Genomic DNA, 27,430 nt, shown 5'->3' with positions numbered 1-27,430 from the left:
AACAGGAGCTCTGGAGAGGACCAGCAGCTTCTTTAAATGATAACTCTCTTTTCCAATCAACCAAGTCCTCCAAGTACCTGAGGAAGAACTCGCCAGGGCTGGGGTTTGGAAGCCTGGGAAGGGTTATTAGTGGGACAGGAGAGGGCTCAGCTCCCCTGAGCAGCAGATGGCCCAATAGCTCACCCACCCTGTTCAAACAGCACCTGTGGATATGAATTCCCATTTGTTGGAATCTACATCCAGATCCCTTGGTCTGGCCTACCAGGCTCTCAACTCTAACTAGACAGAGCAGGAACGCCTGCTGGGTCTCCTCGATGTGCTGCAGACACAGAACTGCCATGCAAGCTGTGCTAGAAGTGTCTTCATCTTCCTCCCACCCACCTGCCAAAGCCCGCCCCTTCCTCAGGAACCAGCCCGAATCGAGTCCCAGCTCCGTGGGCCTTCCTGACTCCAGATCTGTGCTGATTGCTCTTTTCTGAAAACTGGCTGCCCATGGATGCGTTAGTAGTCCTGTTGTGAACCCTAGCCATGTGACTGGTAAGCCACGCAGTAACAATTTCTGCATCTGCAGAAACAGTTGAAAAGTTGGCATGAGATTAAACAATGTGTTGCCCTAGCCAGTTGCTCAGTGGTTAGAGCAGCGGTTCTCAACCTGGGGGTCGAACGACCCTTTCACAGGGGTCGCCTAAGACTATCGGAAAACACATATATAATTACATATTGTTTTTGTGATTAATCACTATGCTTTAATTATGTTCAATTTGTAACAATGAAATTGGGGGTCACCACAACATGAGGAACTGTATTAAAGGGTCATGGCATTAGGAAGGTTGAAAACCACTGGGTTAGAGCCTGCAGCCTGAAGGGTTGTGGGTTTGATTCCTGGCGCTGGTTGGGGCACGTGCAGGAGGCAACCACTCGATGTGTCTCTCTTACATCGATGTTTCTCTCTCTCTCCTCCTCCTTCCACTCTAAAAATCAATGGAAAAAATATCCTTGGGTGAGGATTAACCAAAAACCAAAAACCAAACAAAAAATGTGTTAAGTTCTTGTTCACTCTTTAAAAAAAAAAAAGATTTCCTTCTCCTTTCCTACCGCTGAAACATGCCACTAGCTCTTTGCATGAAGCAGGCTCTTCCTGGGTGACGCTGGAGCCATCACTGCGTGATGTTTGGGCCATCTCGTGCAAACGTGTTCAACCAACGCGTGCCTAATGCCGTGCCACCCGAGGCTTCAAAACCGAGGGCAGAACTATCTTGTTTGTCCCTGTACTCCCATCGTGCGTGGTGCTTTGTACCCAGAGGGCGCTCAGTGAGTCTGTGGGATCAAGACATGTCCCGAATGCTACTGAAGTTCCTGGGATGGAACAGCTCACACGCTGAAAGATCCAGGGAGGCCCTAACCTGCAGACGCATGAGCTACTGCACCTGTCCCCTACCCCAGGGTTTCGCAGCCAGAGTGCCCCTCAGCCCTGCAGGACGTCTGTCCCTCTGTCCCTAGTCCAGTCTGAAAAGTCCCAGGTCAGGCAGAGGCTCCCATGGATAACAGACAGGAGGGGCTCCCAGCAGTGCTGGCAGCTTGAGAACTTCCAGGCGAGGTGTGAGGATCAGTGGCCGCCTTAGCTACTGAAGGACCAACCAGGCAGAGGAGAGAAGAGGCCTACAGGATCATGAACCTCACCAGCCAGGCTGCTCAGCCTTCTTTCACCAGGACTCATGTCAGGACTTGGAGTGCAACTTAACTGAGGAAGGAGGGCTGACATACATCCGTGTGGCTCAGGTCTCCAACAGAACAGCATGTTCCTGCCCAGACCCCAAAGAGCCATGGCTCCGATAATGCGGAACTTGGCTGCTCAGCCCTGGCTCGAGCAGGAGCCTGCCGTTCTCATTTTCTGGAAGAAAGCTCTGCTTATTACACTTGGCATCCTATGCTGAAGCCAAAAGACATGCAAGGAAGCAGGACTAGAGGCAGCTAAGCTATTTATTAAGTCAGTAGAAAAACTGTACAGAATTGAGGTGCAAGCGGGAGACAGTTTAACCCCTGTGCTGCAGAGCTCCGTCCAGTCCAATACCAGGAGTGTGGTCTGCACATGTGTGCATATGAGCACGGGAGCTACCTGGATACCCCAGAGCATCGGCGTGTGCGGCCCCCGTGGGGGGCACCGGATTCCGTGCCCAGCAGTTGGGCCGGAGGCTGAGGAGCGGGGTCCTACAAGCGGCCCAGCACGCCCAGCACGGTGGCTAACAGAGCCATGCGTATGTACATGCCGTTCTCGGCCTGGCGGAAGTAGGCTGCTCGGGGGTCCGAGTCCACCTCCACGCTGCGAGAGAAGGCGAGAGTCACCACAAAGCCCGCGATGGCCTAGCCAGGCCTCAGTGGGCCCCCCAGCCAGCCCCCAGGGGAGCCTCCACTCTGTGGTCACGTCACCTGATCTCATTGACGCGGGGCATGGGGTGCATCACCACCATCTTCTTCTTGGCCCGGGTCATGATGTGGGGAGTGAGGATGAACTGGCCGAAGCACTGAGACAGACGGGGGCCCTGTCAGCACCTCAAGGCAGGGGGCATGAGACCACAGCCCCGGCTCCCCCAGGTCCCCACCAAACCCACACGACGTGACCACACCCAGGGCGCTGACCAAGCTCCAGGAGCCTCCCCACTCCCCCCACCCCCCTGGCCTGTTGTCGGGGTGCCCGGTGCACCAGCCCCGGCACTCACAGCTTCATACTCCTGGGCAGAGGCGAAGCGCTCCTTCTGGATCCTCGTCATGTACAGCACGTCGGTGTCGGGCAGCGCCGCCTCGATGCTCTCAAACTTCTCCTGAAGGGCAAGGCCGAGGCGGGGTGAATGCAGGGCCGGGTCTGCCTGCCTGACCCCGGCCCCCCAGGGCCTCCCGGGGCCTCACCTGCTTGGTGCCACGGGAGGCCACGAAGGCCCACACGTCGGGCGGCATGCACAGGCCGGGCGGCGCCACATAGCGCAGGCTGACTCGGTACTGGGTGAGCAGGCAAGCCAGGGAGTGCACTGTGCGCCCATGCTTCAGGTCCCCCACCATCGTGATCTAGGGGAGGAACCCCGTCACAAGAGGGCCCCCATACTGAGCACCCCTTCCCATTTCAGAGCTTTGGCCTTGGCCCGCATGTGGGCCTCCTTGATGCAGCATGCCCGGGGTCAAGGAGCGACTTCCCACCGCCTCCCTCGCCGGGCCTCCCTGGGCAGGCCCCCCCTCACCGTCATGCCGTTGACAGTGCCAAGCTCCTCCTGGATGGTGAAGATGTCCAGCAGGGCCTGGGTGGGATGCTCTCCAACCCCATCCCCAGCGTTGATCACTGGCCTCCGGCAGTGCTTGGCTGCCAGCTGTGAAAACGGCACAAGGGAGGAGAGTCCTGCCCTCTGCGTCTCCCAGCCTCAGCCCCGCCCTCCCTGGGTCCCGGGCACAGGAGCCCAGGCGCCTCACCTCCACGGCTCCGGGCTGGGGGTGCCGAAGCACCACGACGTCGGCGTAGCAGCTCATGGTCTGCACGGAGTCGGCCAGGGATTCACCCTTCTGGACGGAGGATGTGGCTTCTGAGAAGCTGAGCACAGAGCCCCCCAGCCGGGCCATGGCTGCTGCAAAGGAGCTGCTGGTCCTCGTGCTCACCTCGTAGAACATGGAGGCCATCACCTTCCCCTGGGGGAGAGGGATGTGTACGTGTGTGCTCCTCTCAGGGCACACACAGGCTGCCTCTCCGCAGCTTACACAAGGGAGTCTGCGAGGACCCCTCCCCCCCCACCCTCCCCACGAATGCCACCATCTGTGTCATGCTGAGCTAAAGGCTCTGCCTCCAAAAGCCATTGCTAAGCATCTGAATGAGACACATTCTCCGGAGAAAAGGAAACATCCCAGCTCTCCCCCACGAGTCCATCAGCACAGACCAAGGGACCAGGTGAGCGGGCTGATGCTCAGGGCTTCGCGCGTCAGCTGCATGCTGACAGGAGGACATGGGACCTGGAGCAGCAGGCCCTCCCAGCAGAGAAAGCTGAGTGAGAGGGAGGTTCGGACTCACACGAGGGGCTTACAGCAGGGGAGGGAGGCCCCCCTGACCACTGCACAGCCCTGCTGACTGGGGCCAGGATCCTCAGCCCACGGCCCGACCCTGACCTTGAGGATGTCGAGGCTCCGCTTTTTCTGCATCGTGCGCGCCACATTGAACAGGTGAGACATCTAAGAAAGATCCGGAGTCAGCTGGGAGGGCAGCGCCTGGAGGTCCCGGCCCCAAGCTGCCAGATCCTTTCGCTCTGGTGCCCCGGTCCCCCGCCCCCAGGCACCTGGTCCTTGGTGAACTGCTGGACGGACAGGATATGTTGGCCCACTAATGAGTGTAGCAGGGGTGAGGTCTGGGGGTGCAGCAGGCCAGGGGTCCCCAGGTTCTGGGGTGATGCCTGTCTAGGTACTGGTGGTGGAGGGTAGCAGGTGCCATCAAGGGTTCCCATCAGCTCTGCTGTGAGGGACGGGGCAGAAGAGGCTGGTCAGAGTGTCCCTCCTGCCAGGCCGGATCAGAGGTCCCCGAGGCGAGTGTGTCGGGGGGAGGGGGGCTCTCACCTGGCTCAGCCGCCTTCCGAGACACCTTCTCCTTTGGCTCCTCGGCTGCAAACAGGCAACAGCACAGATGTAAGCCTGGGGGTGAGGGCTGAGAAGACCTCCCCTCCCCCTCCCACCCGGACTCTGAATGACAGAGTCTGTGTTAAACTGACTCACACCACAGTAGCTCCAGCAGGTTAGGGGAGGGCAAAGGACTAGCAGCTCTGGGGGCACACGTGATTTCCCATGGGGCTGCTGTAGATGAGCAGTGGCCCCCAACCCCCCCGGGCCCTCCCAAGTGGCAAAGGGATCCTAGGGAAGGGAACGGCCAGGCTCACATCACCCCCTGGATTTACCCCACGCTCTGCTGCCCTGTGGGATCCCAGTTCCCAGGCGCAGGAATGCAGCTGCCCACAACAAAAAGGGCCTGTGAGAAGAAGCTGTGGGGGCCTACCTGACGCTGGGCAGAGTGATTTAGGCAAAGGTTGGTACAGTGGGTCAGACTAGGATGAGGGGGTGGCAGGAAGGACGGGGTAAGGAGATAGCGATGAGGTGCGGGGAGGGGAGGGCCTGGATCAGCTCCCAGGCCCCTGGTGCATCCGGGATACTGGGGGCGCAGGGGAGAGGGGCTACCCCACATCTCCACGTCCAGGTGGCGCACCCTAATGATAGATAGGCCTCTTACCTGGCAGACCTGGGTCCGAGGCTCGGTGGATTCGGGGCGGCAGGTGGAAGCGGCCGTCGGGAAGCCCTGGGATGCCCCGGCGGGGCCTTTCAGGCGTCTGCAGAGCAAACACTGGTCTCGTGTTTGAAAAACCACTGACCCAGCCCCTTCAAGTTCACCCCATCATGAAAAGCCAACTGCTCAGTGTCCACATGGACTCCATTCTCCAGGACCTCCCCGAGCACGGTGCTGTCCGCAGCAGGGCAGACACTCTGCTTTCTAGAAGCGCGTGCTGGCCCCACCACCGCCCCCGAGATCTCTGGTTAATGGGTCCGTGTTTCCCACAGGCAACCTCCTAAACTGACAGTTAATTCTGTGGTCTGCAGCAGATAGAAGCAGGTGGTGGGGATCTTAACTGTCAAGTAAAGAGCCTTCCACCCTGAAACCCCAGCCCTGGCTGCCACTCCCAGACTCCCCCCAGTCCAGCTGTGTGTGTACCGTGTTGACCTCGCTGGTGGCAGGGGCTGAGGGCGTGAGCTGGGGAACGGCTCCCTGAGGCCACTTTCGAACATCCTGTCCGTAGCCCGGGGGCACCAGAACCTGCAGGCAGGAGGCAGGGGCGGGGAATGAGAAGAGAGCCCGACTGGGATTGAAGGAATGATGCCAGCAAGGAGAAAAAGTGCCCTGGGGGACTGAACCAGGGCAGCTGGAGGGGTAGTGGGCAGCACAGATGTGCTGGGTGGGATGAAATGACACAACTGGGATTGGGCACCGGCCACACACGTACCTGCCCATCAATATAGGCAACCTCTCCTCGTAGGACCACACGTCGCACGGTGCCCTTCACCTTCTGCCCCTCAAAGGGTGTCCAGTGGGCCTTGGAGAAGGGCATGTGGCTGGGGACTGTCCATTCATGCTCCAGATCCACCTGCCGGAGTCAAGAGTGAAGCAAGGGAAAGACCACCCACGGGAGAAGCCCAGGGTTGGAGAGGCCCCCGCCGCTCTGGGCCGCATCCCGCCATCCCCCACCTCCACGTAGGTGTCCTCCTGTGGGGGCAGATGAAAGATCCGCCGAGGGTTGTGGTGCAGGCGCTGCAGCAGGTCGTCCAGACTGAGCCGGCCCTCGCTCACAGCCGTCAGCAGCAATGGCAGCATGGTCTCCAGCCCGGGGAAGCCAGGGGGCGGCCGGGGCCCACACTTCTCCTCCAAGGTGTGGGGGGCTGGAGAAAGGGCAGACCCTCAGCACCTGTCACCTCCACCTCGGGGAGCCACGCCAGGACTGCCGCCTCCCTCCCGGCACTCTCTTCTCTGGGGATCGGGAAATGGTGAACAGGAACGACTGCCATCTTCTGGGGCCCACCCCTCCCCATGGTCTCTCGTGTACCATTTTACTTATGTCCTTGTTCATTCTTTCACTGAACGTTTACCAAGCACCCACCACGCACCCGGCACTGTATAGGGGCTGGGGCACTGCACAGATCAAGCCCCAGTCTTCGTGGGGCCAGGGGCCTGGCCCAGATCCCCTGAGCTGGGCACGGGCCCTGCTGGGCAGAGGAGGCACACTGCGGGCCCGCTCACCGTGGTCTGAGGCGAAGCAGTCGATGACGGCCATGTTCTCCCACAGGGCCTCCACGTCCTGCCGGGAGCCCAGCTCCGGCCGGACCTCCCCCTTCCCAGGCCCCAGGCGCTCCAGGTCGTCTCGGCTCAGGAACAGATGGTGGGGCGCCACCTCACAGGTCACGGGCAGCCCCCGGGCCTTGGCGGCTTTAATCAGCAGGATCTGGGGGGAGAGCACGGAAATGCAGAGGAGGCCTCTCCCGACGCCCTGCCCCACAAGCCCCGAGGCCAACATCCCTTCTTGAAAGTTATGGGGCGGACAAGCTGAGGGTCCAGCTCCAGGCTCCTCGGACCCTCACTGCCCCCAAGGACTCCCCTGACCTCCTGGTGCCTCACCTCCTCCTTCCGTGCCACGTGACAGATGTGCACCGAGCGCTGGGTCAGCTGAGCCACCATGAGGACGGCAGCCACGCTCTGCCGCTCTGCGTGGGCCACGATGGGAAGGTGGGGTGGCCACGTCTCGAAATGCTGGGGGCAGAAAGGATTTTCTGGGAGAGCCTGGAGCCCTCACAGAGCTCTCTTGGCTCCTCACTGCTGTTGGCCCACTTTGTGGGGCTCTCCAGCCAGCAGGGATTGTCTGGCTGCCGCCCCCCACTGCCCACTCCCTACCTCCATCCATTGGTCCACGCTGTCCAGCCGCAGCTCGGAGAAGGTCTCGTTGAGGTAGAGCTTCAGCCCTGCAGCAGACCCAGCCACCGGGCCCAGGGTCCCTGCATTTTCCGACGAGGCTCCCAGGAATAAGGCAAAGTCACAGCGGGCACCAGCCTCTGCCAGCTGGGGAGGACAATATGAGATAAGGGCCCAGCGCACCCATGCCAGTCTGGCACCAGTGGCCTGGGCCCCTGGGGAGGGGCAGGGGGAGGCTGGTGGGGACACGTGGGTCACCATGAAGCAGGGGTGCAAGAGCTCACCTTCTGGGCCAGGGCCAGAGCGGGGGCATCGATGATGGGGGGCCGGGTATTAGGCATGGCACACACCATGGTGACACCTCCAGCCAGGGCGGCAGCTGTGCCCGAGGCAAAATCCTCCTTGTGTGTGCCACCTGGTTCCCGCAGGTGCACGTGCACATCAATCAGTCCTGGGAGAATGGGGAGGCGGTAAGATCAGAGGAAGATTCATACATGAAGGGCATCCAGGAAGTGACTGGGGCGGCAGGAAAATGAAAGCGAGAGATGGGAGGTAACTCAATCAAGGGCACTGTGGACTGGGGAGTGAAGGAGCTCAGAGTGACCAAGATTCGGGGCGTCCACGCTGTGCAGTCCAGGGCAGAGGTGGGCCCTCGGCCATTCCCCACCACACCAGGGTCTCTGACAGCTGTTCCCAGCGGCCAGAGCCAGATCCTCCTGAGCTGCACGTACCAGGTAGCCGCACAAGCTTTTGGGAGGTCATGCAGTCAACATGCACCTTCATGGGAGGGACTGGCCCGATCTGGCCCAGGGCCTGCAGATGAAAACCACGGTCAGCTCTGACTTAAGGGCTTCCTGGGAGTTGTAGGTAGGGACTGGGTTTCCCATAAACCAGGCTCCTGCCTCTCTATCTTCACCTTCTCTCTCTGCAGCCACAAAGTCGGATTATTGGCGTGGCTGCTTCATATTGAGATTTCCCAACCCACGACTGCTCACTTCTCCCTCCTCCCCCATTAGCACTGGCTGGCTCCCTCCCTGCACCCAGGTCTGTTACCTCCACAAACAGTTTGGTGCATTTGATGTCAATGATGAGGGGCACAGAGAAGTCAGCGGCCAGACGTCGGGTACGGTAGCCCTTGGTGACGAAGGAAGACAGACGGCGGCCCCCAGCTCCACGCATGGACAGGTTAATCACCAGCTCAAAGTGATTCTCTGCCAGCTGCTCCAAGATGCTTCGCTGTGGTGGACACTCACCATCGACGGCCTCCTCAAAGTGCCAGTCCACAGCTGTTACCTGGGGCCCAGAGACAGGGCAGGGCCAATCTGAGCCTGGCAGGGTCAGGAAGGCCGGCCTGAAGGGAGGGGAGGAGGCCTGCGAGCCCATGAGAAGACTGGGTGGGGACCAGGGCCGCCTCTATTTGCTAGTGGCAGTCTATTTCTTGACAGGGAAGACATCTAAACTTGCAATGAAGGACTCTGCAGGATGAGCCTACACACACACACAGATAAAATTCTGGGAGGAAATATATTAGAACTAGATGCCTGGTGCATGAATTCATGCTCGGGTGGGGTCCCTCAGCCTGGCTGGCGATCAGGCTGATCTGGGCTAGACGGTCAGGGGGAGGTTGGCTGTGGCAGCTCCTGTGTTGAGCATCTGCCCCCTGGTGGTCAGTGCATGTAACAGCTACCAGCTGGTCCGGTTGTCCAGCCTTAACAGTAGCTTAGGCTTCTATAGAGATGTTAACAGTGGTAGAGAACTCTCGGGGCTTTTTTCTTTTTTCTTTTCTGCATATTCTACTTTCTCTGAATGGAATATACGTGATTTGTACAATAATAATAAAAGCAGGGGAAGAGGGAAAGAATTCTTTGGTGCTTTCGAACCCTTGCAGGGCAGTGTGGGGAGGCCGTGGAGGCTGTACCTTGACCCCGTGCTCGGTGTAGAAGTCGGCAGTGCCCAGACTGGCATAGAGGCTGTAGCCCAGGCTCTCCAGCAGCCGCACAGTTGGGAGCAGCTCACTCTTGTTCTGACCAAGCAGAGGAAGATGAGGTTATGCTCTCCAGTCTCCCACTTCAAGGCCAGGCCATCCACCCCCACCCCCAGTTCTGTACCTTATAGCTGCCAATGGTCAGCAGGATGTTCTTCTTGGGGATCTTAAAGCCAGTGCTGAGCATGGCCTTGAGGTAGGCCTCACAGCGGCTCTCCCCAAAGCCAGCCACTTCCCCGGTGCTGGTCATTTCCACACCCAACACCACGTCAGCACCCGCCAGGCGGGAGAAGGAAAACTGGGGCACCTGAGGGAGCAGGAGGTGAGAGAGGCCAGGGCGAGAGGCCACCTCCCCACAGTGGGAGAGGCAGCCACAGACCCTCCCCTGGGTCCCATCCAAACAGCGGGGTTAGCCTGCCTGCTGCTGCTCCACGTGTGCCCTACACCCACCACCAGCTGCCTCCCCAGCACACCTGGGCCTTCCCTCGGCTGTCCCCTGGCCTTGGACAAGCTCTGCAAATCAAACAGCCAACCGTCCTTCCAGGCCTAGTTCAAGTGCCACCGTGCCTCTGAAGCCGTCCCAGGCCACCCTTTTTGGAAGTGGTACCTGCTGTCTGCAAACTCCTTTAGCATTTTTCATATCTCTACTATGTAGGCCTATTAGAAACTGTCCTATAAACAAGCTGTTTTGGACCCAACTTCTCTCGCCTCCCATTAGAGTGAAAGCTCCTAAGGGACAGAGGCCACCTCATCGCTCCATGGCCGAGCAACGCCTGCCCACAGCAGGTGTTGGGTTTACATGCTGACTGACAACGTGCACGTGAGGGAACTCTCTCCCCCTGCCTCCGGCTGCTGCCTGCGAACCTCAGGGTGCCGATCCTCCTTACCTTGACCCCCACGACTCCAGAGCCAGTCATGAGCCCCACAGGCTCCACTTCTTCCCCCATGATGACCCGCGTGGCTAAGGCTACCAGGTCTACGCCCAGTGTCTTGGAGACGAAGGGAAAGGAGCGCGAGACACGCACGTTGCATTCGATGACTTTCAGCTGGTCGTCCTGGGGCAGAGAAGAACGGTCAGGCCTTCCCAGGCTGGGATTGCGGACGTACCTCCCTGACCTCGACTCATCCCCTCACTTATTTCTGTGAGGAATCAACCAGGTCAGAAACCCTGACACTGTGGGTCCGAGTCACCTCCCGTCCCTCCAGCCTTCGTGCCTACTTTCACGAGGGCCGGAGAGAGGGCTGAGCTCCCTGGCACTGGGGCCAGCACAGAACGAGGAGGCACTGTGGCCCTTTCGTCCCTTCCTTTAACCCCCTCTCCCCCTACCTTGGCAATCAGCTGCAGATTGAAGGGTCCCGTGACCTGCAGCTCCTGGCCCACGGCATGCACAATGGCCTGGATCCGCTCCAGGGTTTTGGCAGTGATGTCTTGTGGTGGGGTCACCAGCGTGGCATCCCCGGAGTGCACGCCTGCATTCTCCACATGCTCTGAGATGGCGATGGCTGCCACCACACCATCACAGGCCACAGCGTCCACGTCAATCTCCTGGGGGAGGGGACGTGTGTGTGCGCAGGGCAATGTGAGGTAGAGCAAGGACCACTGTCTTCTCCCACTTGCCCCAGGTGCTCCCTTGTTTTAAGAGCCCTGGTGCAACCCAGCCTTCCCAGCCCACGGTGCCTATGAACGTCTGCAGGACCAGAGAGGGGCTGCCCTCAGAGACTTCTTTGTCTGCAGCCTACCTTGGCCTCCTGGATGAACTTGGAGATGACCACAGGGTGCTCCTTGGAGACGGCTGCTGCGCTGCTCAGGAAGCGCTCCAGGTCCCCATCAGTGTAGGCCACGTTCATAGCAGCGCCACTCAGCACATAGGAGGGGCGCACCACGCAGGGGTACCCCACCGTCTGGCAGAACTGGCGAGCAGACTAAGGGTGCAGGGAGCTTAGCTCGGTTGGTCGCACTCACCCATGCCATCCTCCAGCCTCCCACCAGGTCCCAGCCCACCTCCAGGTCACTCAGCTCCCTCCACTGAGGCTGGCTGATGCCAATGGTATCAAGGAGCCGGGAGAACTTGAAACGGTTCTCAGCCGAGTCGATGGCTTCAGGGGAGGTGCCCAGCACCCGGCACTGCTGCCGATGCAAAGCCATGGCCATGTTGTTGGGCAGCTGCCCTCCCATGGAGAGGATCACGCCTTCGGGGCTCTCCAGCTCATAGATGTCCATCACCACCTACAGGGCAGGAGGAGAAATGGCGGTGGGGACAAGTGGGGTCAGGGCCTCGGCCTCTGGCTCACTGCTCCTCACCCGCCACCACGTCCCTTCACATCCCACAACTTCCAAAGGATCTTACGTCGGCCAGCTGCTCCCACTTGATCCCGGCCCCTCAGGCTGAGAGAGCCTGCATCCCTCTCACCTCAAAAGAGATCTCATCAAAGTAGAGTCGGTCACACATGTCATAGTCGGTGCTGACTGTCTCCGGGTTGTAGTTCACCATGATGGTCTTATACCCCATCTGCAACGGGGAGGGACTGAGATTAGCAATCAGGTGAGAGGAAGAGATGGAGAAACTAAGCCACAGCCCCTACTCTGGAGAGTACCGCCTCAGCTTCCTCAGTAACCGCGCAGCTCACCCCCCTGGGAGGGAGGTGGGGCCGGCACCGCAGGTATTGAGAAGTGGCACCAAGTGCTGGAAAGGAGACACATGCCTGTGTGGGGCACAAGACAGGCTCAGGGGACCTTTGCTCCAACCCAAAGCCCTACAATTGATGCCAAGAGTAGCAATTGACAGGAAGTGCCAGGATGGAGCACGGGTGGAAGGCAGTCTCTGGAGCTGAACAGAGCAGCAGGGAAAACAGTGTGAGAGACGAGCTCCCGGACCTTGCGGAGCTGCTGGATGCAGCCCACGGCACACCAGTCGAACTCGACGCTGGAGCCGATACGGTAGACGCCGGAGCCAAGGACCAGGACGTGAGGCGTCCGAAAGGTGAGGTCATGGGTGGTGCTCCAGTACGTCAGGTACAGGTAGTTCGTCTGCGCTGGCCACTCAGCGGCCACTGTGTCAATCTGTTTCACCGCCGGGCAGATCCCCAGCTCCTGCCGCAGCTTGCGGACAGCCAGCTCTGTGCTAAAGGAAAGAGGACAGGAACATAGGCCCTGGGCGAGCGGTGCAGGCTGAGGAGCGGAGGAAGATCCCAGGGCAGGGGTCACAGAGGAAAATACCCTAAGGAAGGTCAGAGGCCGCCAAAGCCCCCCACCCTCCCTTTCTGGGGGCCTCTCACTGGTACCAAGGGTCACTGCCCCACATTTCTCAGCCCGAGGCCCTCGCCGCCACCTCACCTGAGAACCGCGAGGGCGATCTGCTTGTCTGAGAAACCAAGGCGCTTGGCCTGGTGCAGCAGGTGTGGGGGCAAAGGCTGCCCACGGTGCTGCTCCAGCAGCTGGGCGTGTGCGATGATCCGCTTCATGCGGTGCAGGAACCAGCGGTCGATGCGTGTGAGCTCGTACAGGCGCTCCACCGAGTAGCCAGCCCACAGAGCAGCTGCCACCACAAAGATCCGCTTATCTGTCGGCGTCTCCAACTCCTAATGGGAGAGGGCAGACAGATGGGTACGAAGCATTGTGCAGAGGCAGGAGATGGCAGGATGTTAAGCAAAATGTTCCCAATCTACTGTCGGCACCTCAGACAGCCGAGAGCATGACTGTCATCTTAGAAGAGGAAACTGCAGGCCAGCGCAGAGGCTGTGCAGTCGTGAAAACCTGGACATGGATCTTGGCCCTGCCCCTCCCTGCCAAGGCGGCGCCCAGCAAGTTCAACCACCTCCCTAAGTCTGTGTCCTCCTCTATCAAACCAAGTCTGATACGTCCTCATAGAACAAATGAGATGACATCCCCAAATCCTCAGCAAAGTGAAAACACAGCCAGTGTCCACTGAAGACTGCTGTTACTATTGCTGGTCATGGGCTCCTGGGCTGGGGACAGAGAGCAGCAGCGTCCACTTACCATGTCACTGACTGGCTTTACTGTGTGGTCAAAGCCCATACAGTTCTCGTCCACCATGCGCAGTGCCTTCTGGAAGGCCTCCTCGAAGGAACGCCCAATGCCCATGACTTCACCTGGAGACACAGGATGGAAAGACTGAGGGCCTGGTGGTCGGGGAGCTGCCCAGAAGGTCTATGGTTTAGTCAAGTAACCCTCCCCTCCGGGAGGTCCTCGGGTCCCATGGTGGTGAGATTTATGGTGTTTCATTATTGAAACACCTTAAACTTTCAGCTCTGCCCTCTACGATTTTCATGTTTTATTAGTGAATATGGAATTCAAATGCCTAAAATGGGCCCTGGCCATTGTCGCTCAGGTGGTTGGGGAACATCCTATTCACCAAAAGGTTGCCGCTTCAATTCCTGGTCAGGTCACGTGCCAGGTTTGTGGGCTTAATCCCTGGTAGGGGGCGTGTAAGGGGTAGCCGGTCAATGTTTCTCTTTCAAATTGATGTTCCACTTATGCATTCATTGGTTGGTTCTTACATATGTCCTGACCGGGGATCAAGCCTGCAACCTTGGGGTATCAGGATGATGCTCTAACCAACTGAACTACCCAGCAAGGGCTGTTTTCTATGCTTTGGGTTAGTCCCTTAGGATAAATTTCCAGAAGTGCAGGGGCAACAGGTAAGATACATTTTCTGGCTCTTGTTAAGTATAAATTGCTTTATAAAAGTTTGTGCTTTATAATACAAAGTATACGTTTAACCAACCTTCTAAGAAATGTGTATCATCATTTAAAACAAGTTTTATTAAGCCCTAGCCGATTTGGCTCAGTAAATAGAGCATCAGCCCGAGGACTGAAGGGTCCTGGGTTTGATTCTAGTCAAGGGCATGTACCTTGGTTGCAGGCTGAATCTCCGCCCTGGTCAGGTTGGGACTCATGCAGGAGGCAACCAATGATGTTTCTCTCTATCTCCCTCCCCCTCCCTTCCATTCTCTCTAAGAATCAATGGGAAAATATCCTCAGATGGATTAACACAAAAAAATTTTTGTTAAGCAGATTATCTCATTTAACTAGATTTCTATTTATTTAAATCCTCACCCAAGGATGATGCTTTTATTTATTTATTTTAATCCCCAACAGAGGACATGCTTTTTATTGATTTAGAGAGAGGGAGAGAAGGGAGGAATGGAGGGAGAGGGAGAGACAGAAAGGAAAAGAGAGAAACACTGGTGTGAGAGAAACATTGATCAGTTACCTCCTGTACACACCCTGACTGGAGATTGAACCCAAAATCTTTTTGGTGTATGGGAGGACACTCCAACCAACTGAACCACGAGGCCAGGGCTAGATTTCTATTTATTACTAAGAGTGAGCTCCCCCTCCTTCCCCGGCCCCGTTTGTTTACCGATTTCCTGTTCTGTAAGGTTTTGTTCATGTCCTCTGAAAATTTACTCCATGGTTTTCAAGTATTTCTTACCAACTGTATTTATTTACAATCCTAATATTTGCTTCTTTAGAAAAAAATTTAAAACACCAAGATACTAGTAGCAGTGTTAAGGAACTGGATTAAAAGTGATTTTAGCCGAAACCGGTTTGGCTCAGTGGATAGAGCGTCGGCCTGCGGACTGAAAGGTCCCAGGTTCGATTCCAGTCAAGGGCATGTACCTGGGTTGCGGGCACATCCCCAGTAAGGAGTGTGCAGGAGGCAGCTGGTCGATGTTTCTCTCTCATCGATGTTTCTAACTCTCTATCTCTCTCTCCCTTCCTCTCTGTAAAAAATCAATAAAATATATTTTAAAAAAAAAAAAGTGATTTTAATTCCTTTGTAATGTGTTTATATCATAAGAGTTTTATCTTGGGTAAAAGAAAAACCCAACACTCATACTTGCAGGCCTAGAAAAATCCTGGACTCATATATGTGCCCAAATTAATCTCTATGTGACAGTATTACAAGTGATTCTTCTTTGGTTAAACTATCTTTTCTAATTTCTCAATGACAGGTGTATCTTATTAGTATAATAAAAGTTACCAAAGATCACATTCCAAGAATACTTGAATAGATATAAAACTCTGAGATGCCTCATCTAGGAATCAATCTTTGATTGTCCTATTTCCAACCCACTTCTTTTAGCCACAATTTAATTATGGCTTTGTTCCCAAGTTTACTATAATTTTCATATAACAAATTCATCTCCAGAAGGAGCAACTTGGCAGTCTTGTAAGATTTCTAAAAATTCTGAAATAATATCTGAGCTTAGACTTAACTTGTGTAAAGGCTACTATTGTTCTTAATGGGAATATGAACACAATAAAGGCTGGTAGCGCTTTGGTTCGTACACGTGCTTGGTGGGCTGATGTGTCTTAGAGGACAGCCTAAGGCGACTTAAAAGGACACGATAAGAAAACATATTAACTCAATCCCAGCATGCCCTACCACCGCTCGGAGGCCGACCACTCACTGTTCACCACTAAATTTCCTTCTTTTTATGAAAAGGCCTCTGAGCCCGGCTAGTGTGGCCCTGTGGTTGAACATCAACCCATGAGTCAGGAGGTAACAGTTCAATTCCTGGTCAGGGCACATGCCTGAGTTGAGGGCTCGATCTCCAGTAAGGGGCATGCATCTGATCAATGATTCTCTCTCATCATTGATGTTTCCATCTCTCTCTCCCTTCCTCTCTCTGACGTCAATAAAAACAAATTAAAAGAAATAAAGAAAGAAAAGAAAAAGGTCTCTGAAATCCTGCTCTCATCTTATACACTGTGTTAAAAAAAAAATCTCATTTAGTGACCATGGCAGAAAGGGCCCAGGAAAGGAGATGTGCTAGGAATGGCCACCACTGCCTTAGCTGGTTTGACTCAATGGATAGAGTATCTATCGGCCTGTGGACTGAAGGGTCCCGGGTTCAATTCTAGTCAAGGGCACATGCCTGGGTTGCGGGCTCAATTCCCAGTAGGGGGCGTGCAGGAGGCAGCTGATCAATGATTCTCTCTCATCACTGATGTTTCTACCTCTCTCCCCCTCTCCCTTCCTCTCTGAAACAAAAAACAAACCAACAACAACAAAAGAATGGCTACCCTCCAGTCTGCAGACCACTAACCCTCTCCCTTCCTCTCTAAAATCAATAAAATATATTTAAAGAAAAAAAAAAAGAATGGCTATCACTGTGCTGACGTGGATTTAGAGGGTTCACAGAAAAACAGCAGCCAGTGTTTGCCCTAAGCATCAGTTTTAAACTAGCACAGTCACTGCCATTAACAGCCTAAAGGCCGTGGGCAAAATGCCATGAAATGCTGTGGGTGGAGTTTCACGGAACCGGCCTCACTGTAAGAGGAACGCCAGCAAGCAGGTCGTTTTCAGTTCTTGGCTCTGCCCTCTATTCGGCCACAACACTTTCTTTTCGTGGTCCCCTCAGTTACTCAATGGTAAGATGAGAGATGGGATTCTCTGATGGCTAGCACCCCTCCCACAGAGTCTGACCTGCTGTCTGGGTGTGTGTGTGTGTGTGTGTGTGTGTGTGTGTGTGTGTGCGTATTCTGACATAGATTTCCAGATGTCTTTGATCCCCACTCCTAGTAACAAGACCTCCTTTCTTAGTTTGAAATGTCCCTATTAGCTCTGAGGAACTGTATTCCCAAAAGCTGCTAATGGAGATGCTGAAAGGCCATGCCAGGGAACTATCTCTGACATTCCAGATTCTTGGGACAGTGGGACCCCGTGGGGTGATCTGGGGAGGGGTCTCCGGACGTGTCTCACCAACGCTCTTCATGCAGCTTCCGATCTTTGTGCTGACGCGCAGGAACTTGCTGAGGTCCCAGCGAGGAATCTTCACCACACAATAATCCAGGCTGGGCTCAAAGGCCGCTGTTCCCCCTGTCACCGAGTTCCTGGGAGCCATCGGGTGGGGGTGCCAGAAGGACAGAGGGGGAGATATACCAGCTGAGCCTCCAGGTAGCTCTCTCCATCCCCATACCTCCAGACCAATGTCCTTTTCATACTCCCCGTCCTTGAAAGTTTTCTTTACCTCCCTGATCTCGCCCCAACCCTTGTACCTGAGCTCAGGCAGAGGGATGCCCAACGCCAGCTTGGCGGCCACATAGGCCAGTGGATAGCCTGTGGCCTTACTGGCCAGAGCAGAGCTTCGAGAGAGCCTGGCATTCACTTCGATGATATAATACTGCAAAGAGGGAGAACAGAGTCACCAGGTAACTGGCCTAGAAGGCCCACCTAGGAGATCTCAGAAAGGTAAGAAAATAAAGCCCTCCCCGAAGGGATGGGTAGCAACAGCCCCCTACCGCCGAGGCCCAACCCTACCAAAGACAATCCCAGTTTCTACTCCAGGGTCTGTAGGGCCAAAAGGCCTCTTGGCCTTGAGGCCTCAAAATTTTGGAAGGAGGGCCCGGCAAGCATGGCTCAGGGGCTGAGTGTCGACCTATGAACCAGGAGGTCACGGTTCGATTCCCGGTCAGGGCACATGCCTGGGGTTGCGGGCTTGATCCCCAGTGTGGGGCGTGCAAGAAGCAGCCAATCAACGATTCTCTCTCATCACTGATGTTTCTCTCTCTCTTCCTCTCGGGAATCAATAAAAATGTATTTGTAAAAAACCGGGGGGAGAAGGAGATCCAATAGCTAGAATATCAGCTCCAGGAACTAGAGTCTCACCTGCTCAGACTCGGGGTTCAGGGCATACTGCACATTGCACTCCCCGACGATGCCAAGGTGCTGGGTCACTTTGATGGCCGTCTGCCGCAGTAGCTGGTACTCCCTGTCATTCAGCGTCTGGCTCGGAGCCACCACTATGGACTCACCAGTGTGGATGCCCAGTGGGTCCAAGTTCTCCATGTTACACACCTGTGAAGAGAGGGTTCCATGGCGGTCACTGCCAAGGGGGGCCGGAAAGACAGGTGGCTGTACCCGTCCTGGCTCTGAGGGACACTGAACGCACAAAGATCTGAGCCCCGGCCCCTGCTCTTACAAGAGCTCGTACTGCCCGACACGGCTCCCACCCTGTCTCCGTCTACTCACCGTGACACAGTTGCCATAGGCGTCTCTCACCACCTCATACTCAATCTCCTTCCATCCCTTCAGGGACTTGTCTACCAGGACCTGGCTGGTATGGGCAAAAGCTGGGGCCACGAGAGCACAGAGCTCCTCCCTGTTGGATGCAAAGCCAGAGCCCAGGCCACCCAGGGCAAAGGCTGCCCGCACCAGCACAGGGTACCCCAGTCGCTCAGCGGCTGCCTGGGCCTGCAGGGAGCAGAAGAGATAAACCAACAGGTCAGGCCTTGACTGCTGGCTGCACAGAGAGTTCCTGGACACAGAGACAAGAAAATATAAAGAAAACGACACCGTTCTACCTCCCTCCCGCCCCCTCTCAAACCTGTTCAAGAGAATTTGCTGCCTCACTGGGGGCCACGTGCTCGCCAATCTCTGCCATCCTGGAGGCGAACGCGCGCCGGTCCTCAGTCAGCTCAATGGTCTCCACGGGGGTGCCCAGGACCCGGACCCCGTAGCGAGCGAGCACTCCAGCCTTGGTCAGCTCCACACCACAGTTCAGAGCTGTCTGGCCCCCAAAAGTCAGCAATATGCCATCTGGGCGCTCATTACGGATCACCTGAGGAAGGAGAGAGGGGTAACAGGCATTAGGACCTTGCCGTTAGGAAATGGATCAAAGGAGTTCAGAAACCCAGTGTGCCTCCTCAGTCCAGCCTCACCCCCGTCGTACCTGGGTGACGTAGTGAGGTGTTATGGGAAGGAAATAGACCTTGTCGGCCAGCCCCTGGGAGGTCTGCACGGTGGCAATGTTGGGGTTGATCAGCAACGTCTGGATGTTTTCCTCCTTCAGGGCCTTGATTGCCTAGGGAGACAAAAGTGGCACGTCCACCTCGACTGCCGAAGCAAGGCTGTAAGCAGTCTCCGTCTTCTTTCCTCCCTGTACTCTTAGCCCCTGACAGCCAACTCCTCCTCCTCAGCACCTCACCTCTCCCACGTTCCCTAACTTCCTCCTTCATTTCCTCCCCACAACCAAGGTTCAGCCTCCGCCTTTCTCCTCAAGACTCTAGCCATTGCTGAGGCTCACACACCCAGAGGGGCATGTGGACATGACTTACCTGAGAACCTGAGTAGTCAAACTCGCCGGCCTGGCCAATGGAGAGGCCCCCCGAGCCCAGGATCAGGACCTTCCGTGGTGGGGGAAGCCCAGAGCCTGGGCTGGGAGCCCCTGGCAGGCACAGGCGCTCAGCCAGCCGCGCTCGAACTGTGGAAACAAAGCGAGTCATGGACAGAACTAAGTGAGACCTGAGAGGAATCATCTGGATTAACCCCCTCATTTCACAGAAGAATCCAGAACAAGTAATGACTCTAATGCAGTGGTTCCCAACGTGGGGCACACGCCCCACAGGAGGCAATCTGATTTTTAAGGGGGGCAATTCGAGAATGAGTTATTAACAGTGAATTTTTTGCATTTCTTAGGGATCTAGGGGCCTTATATACAGTATATAAATATGTATTGACATATTTATGCATTTCAATTCTGTTTGAAACTTTGCCATTTTTTAAAGATTTTTAAATATATATTTTATTGATTTTTTACAGAGAGGAAGGGAGAGGGAGAGAGAGTTAGAAACATTGATCAGCTGCCTCCTGCACACTCCCTACTGGGAATGTGCCTGCCACCAAGGTACATGCCCTTGACTGGAATCGAACCTGGGACCCGTCAGTCTGCAGGCTGACGCTCTATTCACTGAGCCAAGCTGGTTGGGCTATTTGCCATTTCTTCCTATCACTTCATATTATTATTTTTTTTAACAACTCCTTAGTGATTTCTTCCTCAATACTTCAACTGTCCTTTCATTCTTGTATTTTTCTCTTTCATGGGTGCCATGTTCTTTGAAAGCTTGCTTAGACCAAGTTAATAGCCTTTTAGGCTCCCTCCACGTGAACAGGAACTCACTTTTTGAATAAGAATTATATGTCATGGGGCGGGGGGGGGCATCAGGATTTTAGAGATGCTTAGGTGGGGCATGGCCAAAAAAAGATTGGGAACCACTGCTCTAGTGAATGGCAGAGTCAGAACCAGAACCCAGCCCTAGCCAGTTTGACTCAGTGGTTGGAGCACCCACCGTGGACCGAAGGGTCATGGGCTCAATTCCTGGCCCTGTTTGGGGCGTGTGCGGGAGGCAACCAACTGATGTGTCTCTCTCACATCCGACGTCTCTCTCTCTGTCTCTACCCCTCCCTTCCACTCTCTCTAAAGATCAATGGAAAAAATATCCTCAGGTGAGAACAACCACCGCAAGAGCCTGGCCGGTGTGGCTCAGTGACTGAGCGTTGACCTATGAACCAGGAGGTCACGGTTCCATTCCTGGTCAGGGCACATGCCCGGGTTGCAGGCTTGATCCCCAGTGGGTGGCGTGCAGGAGGCAGCCATTGGTGTCTGCTCTCACATCATATCAGTGTTTCCATTTCTCTATTCCTCTCCCTTCTACTCGCTAAAATAAAAAAGAGAACCAGAGCCGAAACCGGTTTGGCTCAGTGGATACAGCGTCGGCCTGCGGACTGAGGGGTCCCAGGTTCGATTCCGGTCAGGGGCATGTACCTGGGTTGCGGGCACATCCCCACTGGGAGATGTGCAGGAGGCAGCTGATCGATGTTTCTCTCTCATCGATGTTTCTGACTCTCTGTCTCTCTCCCTTCCTCTCTGTAAAAAATCAATAAAATATATTAAAAAAAAAAAAAGAGAGAACCAGAACCCAGGACTCGTGTCAGGAGCTGCTTTCAACAGAAGAATAAATAAATCATCTTGGTTTGGGTGCTTTCCCACCCCACCTCCTTAACCTGCCAAACATGTACCCGTTTCCTGGGGTACGTCCACCCTAGAGCCAGCCCTGTTCTTGGTTCCACAACCCAGTTCTTCTCAGGTGCTTACCTGTCTGGCCCCCAGGGTTTCCAGTGTTGGCTTCTTTCACAGTTTCCAGAAAGATATCAAAAAGGAGCTCCATATCTGAAGGGCCAGCGTGGTGCTCTGGGTGAAACTGGACACTGGTGAAGAGATTGGACCACGAAACCTGTCACCTTCACTGGCCGGGGCAGCGGCAGCCTCGGAGGTGGGGAGTGGGATAGATGCCTGGGGCCTGCGATCACGCTTTACTTTTGGACCTTCAAGTCCCAGGGGGCTTCCAAGCTGTACACATCAGTCCCTGCCAGAAGCACCCAGGCTCACCTGAAGAAGGGCAGGCTGTCGTGGACGATGCCCTCATTGGAATGGTCATTGGCGTTGGTGAAGAGAGGAAGCCAGCCTGCCGGCAGGGAGTCTGTTTCCACAGCAAACCCATGGTTCTGGGATGTCAGGAAGCAGCGCCCAGAGCCCGCCAGCAAGCATGGCTGGTTGTGGCCTCGGTTCCCATACCTGGGGATGGAAGCATGCTGGGTCACAGGCCCCTTTCACCCTCCCTTCACCTCTGGACCAAACCCAGCTCTCATTACTCTCAGGACTCTCACCAGCTCCTGCTCTATTTCAACACGAATAAACACCAACTCTAGGCCCTCTCCCAAGACTCCCCACCCCTCCTGTCAGTAGTGCAGGCTCTTCCTCTCCCCATAAATCCCACCTCATCTTGTAAGTCTTGGCCCCAATGGCTAAGGCCAACAGCTGGTGTCCCAGGCAGATCCCGAAGACAGGCCGGGGATTAGGCTCCGATAAGACACGGCTCAGCGCGGATATCACTCTGGGATAGGAGGCAGGATCTCCAGGGCCGTTACTCAGGAAGAGACCCTCATATTCTGGAATGGGCAGAAAAGATGGCGTCATAACCAGTATTCAACTAGAGACACACTTGCAGCCTTACCATTAGAGCACAAGCCCTTATCTCCATTGTCTTCCCTGCAACTCATGTTGGCTTTAGCAGTTAGACCAAGGGACAGATCTTCCACACGTACCGTGTGTCTGTGGTCCTACAAAGACCCCAGCTACTCACCGTGGCTGTCCAGTGCATGGTCCCAGGGGACCACAGTGACCTCGGCCCCACGCTGGCACAAGCATCGGATCTGATTATACTTCAGGCCACAGTCCAAAGCCAGAATGCGAGGGGTACCCCCTGTATTGAATACCTGTGGAGCCTGAGAAAGAAAGGGCAACGGCTGACAGCTGTGACCAGTGGGTATAGATAGGCACACACCAACCCCCTCACGTTGAGGCCTCTTCTGACTACCTCAAGTGCTCCCCATGGTTATGGACAGACTGTAATTACTGTGCTACAGCTTGCAACACTCGCCCACTGTACCTTAATGGAGACCTCCGGCACCAGGGGGCGGGCATTGGGGTCCAAGAATGGCAGGGCTGAAGGATCTGTCCCATCCTGGACCAGCTTCCCCAGCAGAGACCCCTGCTCTCGCAACTTCTTAGTCAGCTCCCGCGTGTCCACTCCTGTCAAAGCAGCACACTCTGAGAGCTCCCCTCCCCCAGCTCAGCCGTGCGTGAGGTTAAGGCTTCCCGGAGAGCTTCCATCCCAGAGCCCAGTCACACACAGCTGGTCTATGGGCACCCAAGTCCTAAGCCACCCTGATGGAATCACACTACCAGCCAGTATTCTCGCCACGAATCTCACATCTGAACTATACCATGATTCCAGATCTATTTGTTTACAGAAAATACAATCAAGACTTATCTGTTTATAGAAAAAGAACTTGCTAAATGATACAACGGGAATGTAATCGACAAAATGCAGACTGGGATACTCTAAAGAAAAACTGACCTGTTTCTGTCAAATAGGTTACAAGGCCCATAGATTAAAAAGATATAATCAAATGCAATGTACCCATCTTGTTTAGATTCAGATTCAAAGAAACAATGAAAAAAATAACTTAGCTAACTGGGAAAATTGTAAACCTCGACTGGATATTTGATATTAAGGAATTACTGTTACTTTTTAGAATGTATGATGTTATTGCGGTCATGTTTTAAAAGGATTTCCTTTTTCATAGATACTTAAATATTTATGGATAAGTGATACAATATCTGAGATAAGCTTTAAAAAATCCGGGGGTGACTTGTGGCCATGCTCCCGTCAGGGACCCCTTTCCTGCAGGTACTCTCTTTGGCTTCTGGTAACTGTTTGCCGCTAGAACGTTGTACTGCTATTCTCAGGGCTCTGGGCCATCTCCTGTTAGGTTTCATGAACCTGCTCTCTCCTTGGAGTAGTTAGTCCCTTCACTAAACTTTTCAGTTCGGCTTTTGAGTTGTATGTGCTTCCTGCCCCAACTATGACCTGACTTATTTGTATGGAGACCCTAATAAAACTCTCGTTAAACAAACAAACAAAAAAATCCGGGGGTACCCAGCTGGCTTCCCTCAGTGATTGAACCAGGAGGTCATAGTTTGATTCCCGGTCAGGGCACATGCCCGGGTTGCATCCCCACGGGGGAGTGTGCAAGAGGCAGCCAAGCAATGATTCTCTCTCATCATTAATGTTTCTCTCTCTCCCGCTCTCCTTTCTTCTCTGAAATCAATAAAACATATATTAAAAAATAATAATAATCTGGGGGTTACAGTAATGGTGATGAAATAAGTTTAGCCCTGAGTTGGTGGCTATGGAAGCTGGGGGTTAATTATATGCTATTCTTTCCTTTTGTATGTTTGAAATTTTCCATGTGAGAAGCGCTCAGTTCCTTGCTCCAGAACCCAATCTAACATTCAAATCAGATTCTATCACAGCCTTGAACTCAAGTCCCAGTAGTGCACAGAGATCTTCTCTTGATTCTTCCCATCGAGGCACCAGTCCTCTGCCCAACCACACTTGTGCTTGCACTATACCTTGCAGGCCAGGTATGCCATGCTGCTGCAGCCACTCGTGAAGGGTGCAGATGGAACTCCAGTGGCTAGGGGTGGGGCAGCACTCTCCCACCACCAATCCTGCCACGTGGATCCCCGAGGATTCAAACCACTGTTGATGGAAGGAAGAGATCGTGAGGAGCCCAGGGCCTTAGACCTCGCTGTGTCGTCTTTTCCCATTGTGTGGCATGAACCCCGTGCTTCAGCCACACCGAACGACCTATCCCTCCTTAAACACACCAAGCCCCTCATGCTTTTGCCCTTTACCAGCAGTGCTACCCCCCATATGAAACACTGAACACATGGGCCCAAGGTGCCTGATTAATAATTGAAAATGAGCCCTAGATTGTTTGGCTCAGTGGATAGAGCGTGGGTCTGCAACGGAAGGGTCCCAGGTTCAATTCTGCTCAAGGGAACATGCCTGGGTTGTGGGCTCAATCCCCAATAGGGGGCGTGCAGGAGGCAGCCAAATAATGATTCTCTCTCATCATTGATGTTTCTCTCTCTCTCTCTCTCTCTCCCCCTTCCTCTCTGAAATCAATAAAAATACATTTTTTTAAAATTGATTTTTTACAGAGAGGAAGGGAGAGGGATAGAGAGTTAGAAACATCGATGAGAGGCCCTGACTGGTTTGGCTCAGTGGATAGAGCGTCGGCCTGCGAACTGAAGTGTCCCAGGTTTGATTCTGGTCAGGGACATGTACCTTGGTTGCAGGCACATCCCCAGTGGGGGGTGTGCAGGAGGCAGCTGATCGATGTTTATCTCTCATCAATGTTTCTAACTCTCTATCCCCCTCCCTTCCTCTCTGTAAAAAAACAATAAAATATATTAAAAAAAATAAAAAAGAAACATCGATGAGAGAGAAACATCGATCAGCTGCCTCCTGCACACCCCCTACTGGGGATGTGCCCACAACCAAGGTACATGCCCTTGACCGGAATCAAACCTGGGACCCTTCAGTCCACAGGCCGACGCTCTATCCACTGAGCCAAACTGGTCAGGGCAAAAATACATTTTTTCAAAAACTGAAAATGATATTTTCCTTCCTCCTTCCTTTTCTTTTACCCAAAACTGAGATCACAAATCCCCTTTTCTGTGAAGCGACCCCCAGTCACCCACTGCAGCTTGTGCCTCCTCCTTAGAGCTCAGTAGGCTCACATCATTTCCACTGTTCTTTTTACATAAAACCTCAATTTTGCAGGTTTATAAAATCAATGTTGTCAGTGTGTTTACAGTTGACAAAGCTGGTGATGGACATGTTAACCAAGATACTGCCTTGAAAACTAGAATGCAGTGTGTTTATAGGTTTGTGATGAGACGTGGTCCTTTGGAGGAATAACATGTCTCTCACCTAGAGTTCCCTCTCCCAAGTGGAAGGCAAATGAAGAACTGAGGCTCAGGAAGCCTGGAATCAGGAAAAAACAAGTTTGTGGCCCGGCTGGAGTAGCTCATGGTTGAGCATCCACCTATGAACCAGGAGGTCATGGTTCGATTCCCAGTCAGGGCACATGCCCGGGTTGTGGGCACAATCCCCTGTGGGAGGCGTGCAGGAGGCAGCTGATCAATGATTGTCTCTCATCACTGATGTTTCTATCTCTCCCTCTCCCTTCCTCTCTGAAATCAATAAAAATACATTTAAAAAACAAACAAACAACAAAAAAACAAGTTTGTGTCTTTTTCACAGAACTGTGAACTCAAAAACAAGGTGACTGATACATGATAGTAGCCAATAAACATTTACTGAGAGCTGGGGGAGGGGCAGTGAGCATGAAAAAAGACAAGGTCCGTATGGTCACAATGTTAATTTGTTACTTAGGGGCATGAAAATTAACAAGGTAACATGTAAATAAACAAGATTACAATTACACAGTGTGATAAAAATAGTGTAAGAGGTGGGTGCACAATACCTTACTAAATAAAGATAAAGGTTCAGGGAATATACCTAGGCATGATTATACCCTCCTCCTTCACAGGGGATTGATTATATACATAAAAGATAACAGAAATGTGTTATCTAACAGATAAGCATGTAATAACTAGAGAAACGGGTCATTTATGTGGGAGGGAGTTGCATATTCAAATTACCTCTGCTTAGTGGAAGTTTTTTAAAGAAAGATGGGTATGGAGCTTGTTACTTAGGGATTTGAAGGATAGTTTGGCAGAACCCTGAGTGTCCAGGAAGACCAGTCTGCACATGGACAAGTGTGTTCACAACACATGTGACTGAAAAGCATCCGTGGTGACCCGGTGGCTCTAGGAGGCCTTACCCTGGTTCTGTCAGGGCCTCAATTTTGCAGGTTTATACAATCAATTTTGTGAGTGTGTTTACAGTTGACAAAACTGGAGATGGACATGTTAACCAAGATACTGCACTGTAAACTAGAATGCAGTGTAGTCATAGGCTTGTGATGAGACGTGGTCCTTTGGAGGAATAACATGCCCCTCACCTAGAGTTCCCTCTCCCAAGTGGAAGGCAAATGAAGAACTGAGGCTCAGGAAGCCTGGAATCATGACAAAACAAGTTCGAGAAATACTGCCCCTAGGCACTGGGTGTGGTTACCTTGCTGAGACCGAACTCATCCGCTTCATCTGGGGGGATGCCATAGTTGCCGATCAGAGGATATGTCAGCACTAAGATCTGTGCCTTGTAGGATGGGTCTGTGAGGGCTTCGGGGTAGCCGACCATGCCGGTTTGAAACACTGCAAGGAAGAGGCAGGGCTGGGGCTCAGGAGGGCCCCGTGGGCACACTGCCCCACTCCGCGAGAATGCCCTAGTGACCGTGAGATGGAGGGGGCTGGGCTGGGCACTTGGGCGCCGAAGGGGGGGTGGGGGTGGGGTTGTGTCGGCGGGAAAATGGCGGGGTCTGGCCAGGGCAGACCGGGCAGAGAAAGGCGGCAGAGAGTGGGACGAGATCGGCAGCCGGACCGGGCTTGCTTACCCACTTCCCCGGCAGTCGACACAGCTGCCCCAAAGGGCTGACCCCGCAGGACCAACCCATCCTCCAACACCAGGGTCGCCATGGGAACGGAGCTCCGAGCCGTGGGCACTCCGAGAGCTGGAAGCACAGCAAGTTTCCGCCGATGCTGGGGCCACGTGAGGACCGGGAGCCCGGAGTAGGTACACGTGGCTAGCGGCGCGCCCGGCTGGAGACAGTGCGCGGCGACAGAAGCCC

The 27,430-nt window shown here is 54.3% G+C and overlaps 1 protein-coding gene across 3 annotated transcripts; it reads right to left on the bottom strand.

Annotated features, from left to right (window-relative positions):
- Positions 1–755: 755 nt before the first annotated feature.
- On the bottom strand, positions 756–27,430 carry CAD (carbamoyl-phosphate synthetase 2, aspartate transcarbamylase, and dihydroorotase). Of its 3 annotated transcripts, none has more exons than XM_070428877.1 (44): positions 27,197–27,430; positions 26,818–26,957; positions 24,240–24,369; positions 22,711–22,853; positions 22,405–22,546; positions 22,039–22,210; positions 21,651–21,836; positions 21,357–21,469; positions 19,540–19,685; positions 19,155–19,286; positions 18,810–19,043; positions 18,455–18,676; positions 18,092–18,280; positions 17,482–17,606; positions 17,186–17,316; positions 13,450–13,562; positions 12,787–13,031; positions 12,328–12,574; positions 11,864–11,962; positions 11,455–11,679; positions 11,193–11,375; positions 10,780–10,998; positions 10,340–10,507; positions 9,577–9,759; positions 9,387–9,491; positions 8,522–8,761; positions 8,200–8,281; positions 7,753–7,919; positions 7,451–7,615; positions 7,178–7,309; positions 6,803–7,004; positions 6,254–6,444; positions 6,012–6,152; positions 5,723–5,824; positions 5,246–5,342; positions 4,582–4,626; positions 4,308–4,480; positions 4,141–4,203; positions 3,457–3,669; positions 3,231–3,356; positions 2,905–3,060; positions 2,718–2,819; positions 2,428–2,522; positions 756–2,320 (listed from the first exon to the last, which is right to left on the bottom strand). In XM_070428877.1, the coding sequence occupies exons 1-44, from the start codon at positions 27,276–27,278 to the stop codon at positions 2,209–2,211; spliced, it is 6,678 nt and encodes a 2,225-aa protein (XP_070284978.1). In that variant the 5' UTR covers positions 27,279–27,430; the 3' UTR covers positions 756–2,208. The 3 variants fall into 3 exon arrangements, with proteins under 3 accessions (XP_070284978.1, XP_070284979.1, XP_070284980.1); XM_070428878.1 differs by having other exon boundaries at positions 4,308–4,477; XM_070428879.1 differs by lacking the exon at positions 2,905–3,060.

Source organism: Myotis yumanensis, unplaced genomic scaffold (assembly GCF_028538775.1).
Source record: "Myotis yumanensis isolate MYYU_CA2020_CCGP unplaced genomic scaffold, mMyoYum1.0.hap1 SCAF_11, whole genome shotgun sequence".
NCBI classification, from domain to species: Eukaryota; Metazoa; Chordata; class Mammalia; order Chiroptera; family Vespertilionidae; genus Myotis; species Myotis yumanensis.
The sequence above is the reverse complement of the archived record's forward strand: the minus strand, read 5'-3'. Positions and strand labels throughout refer to the sequence as shown.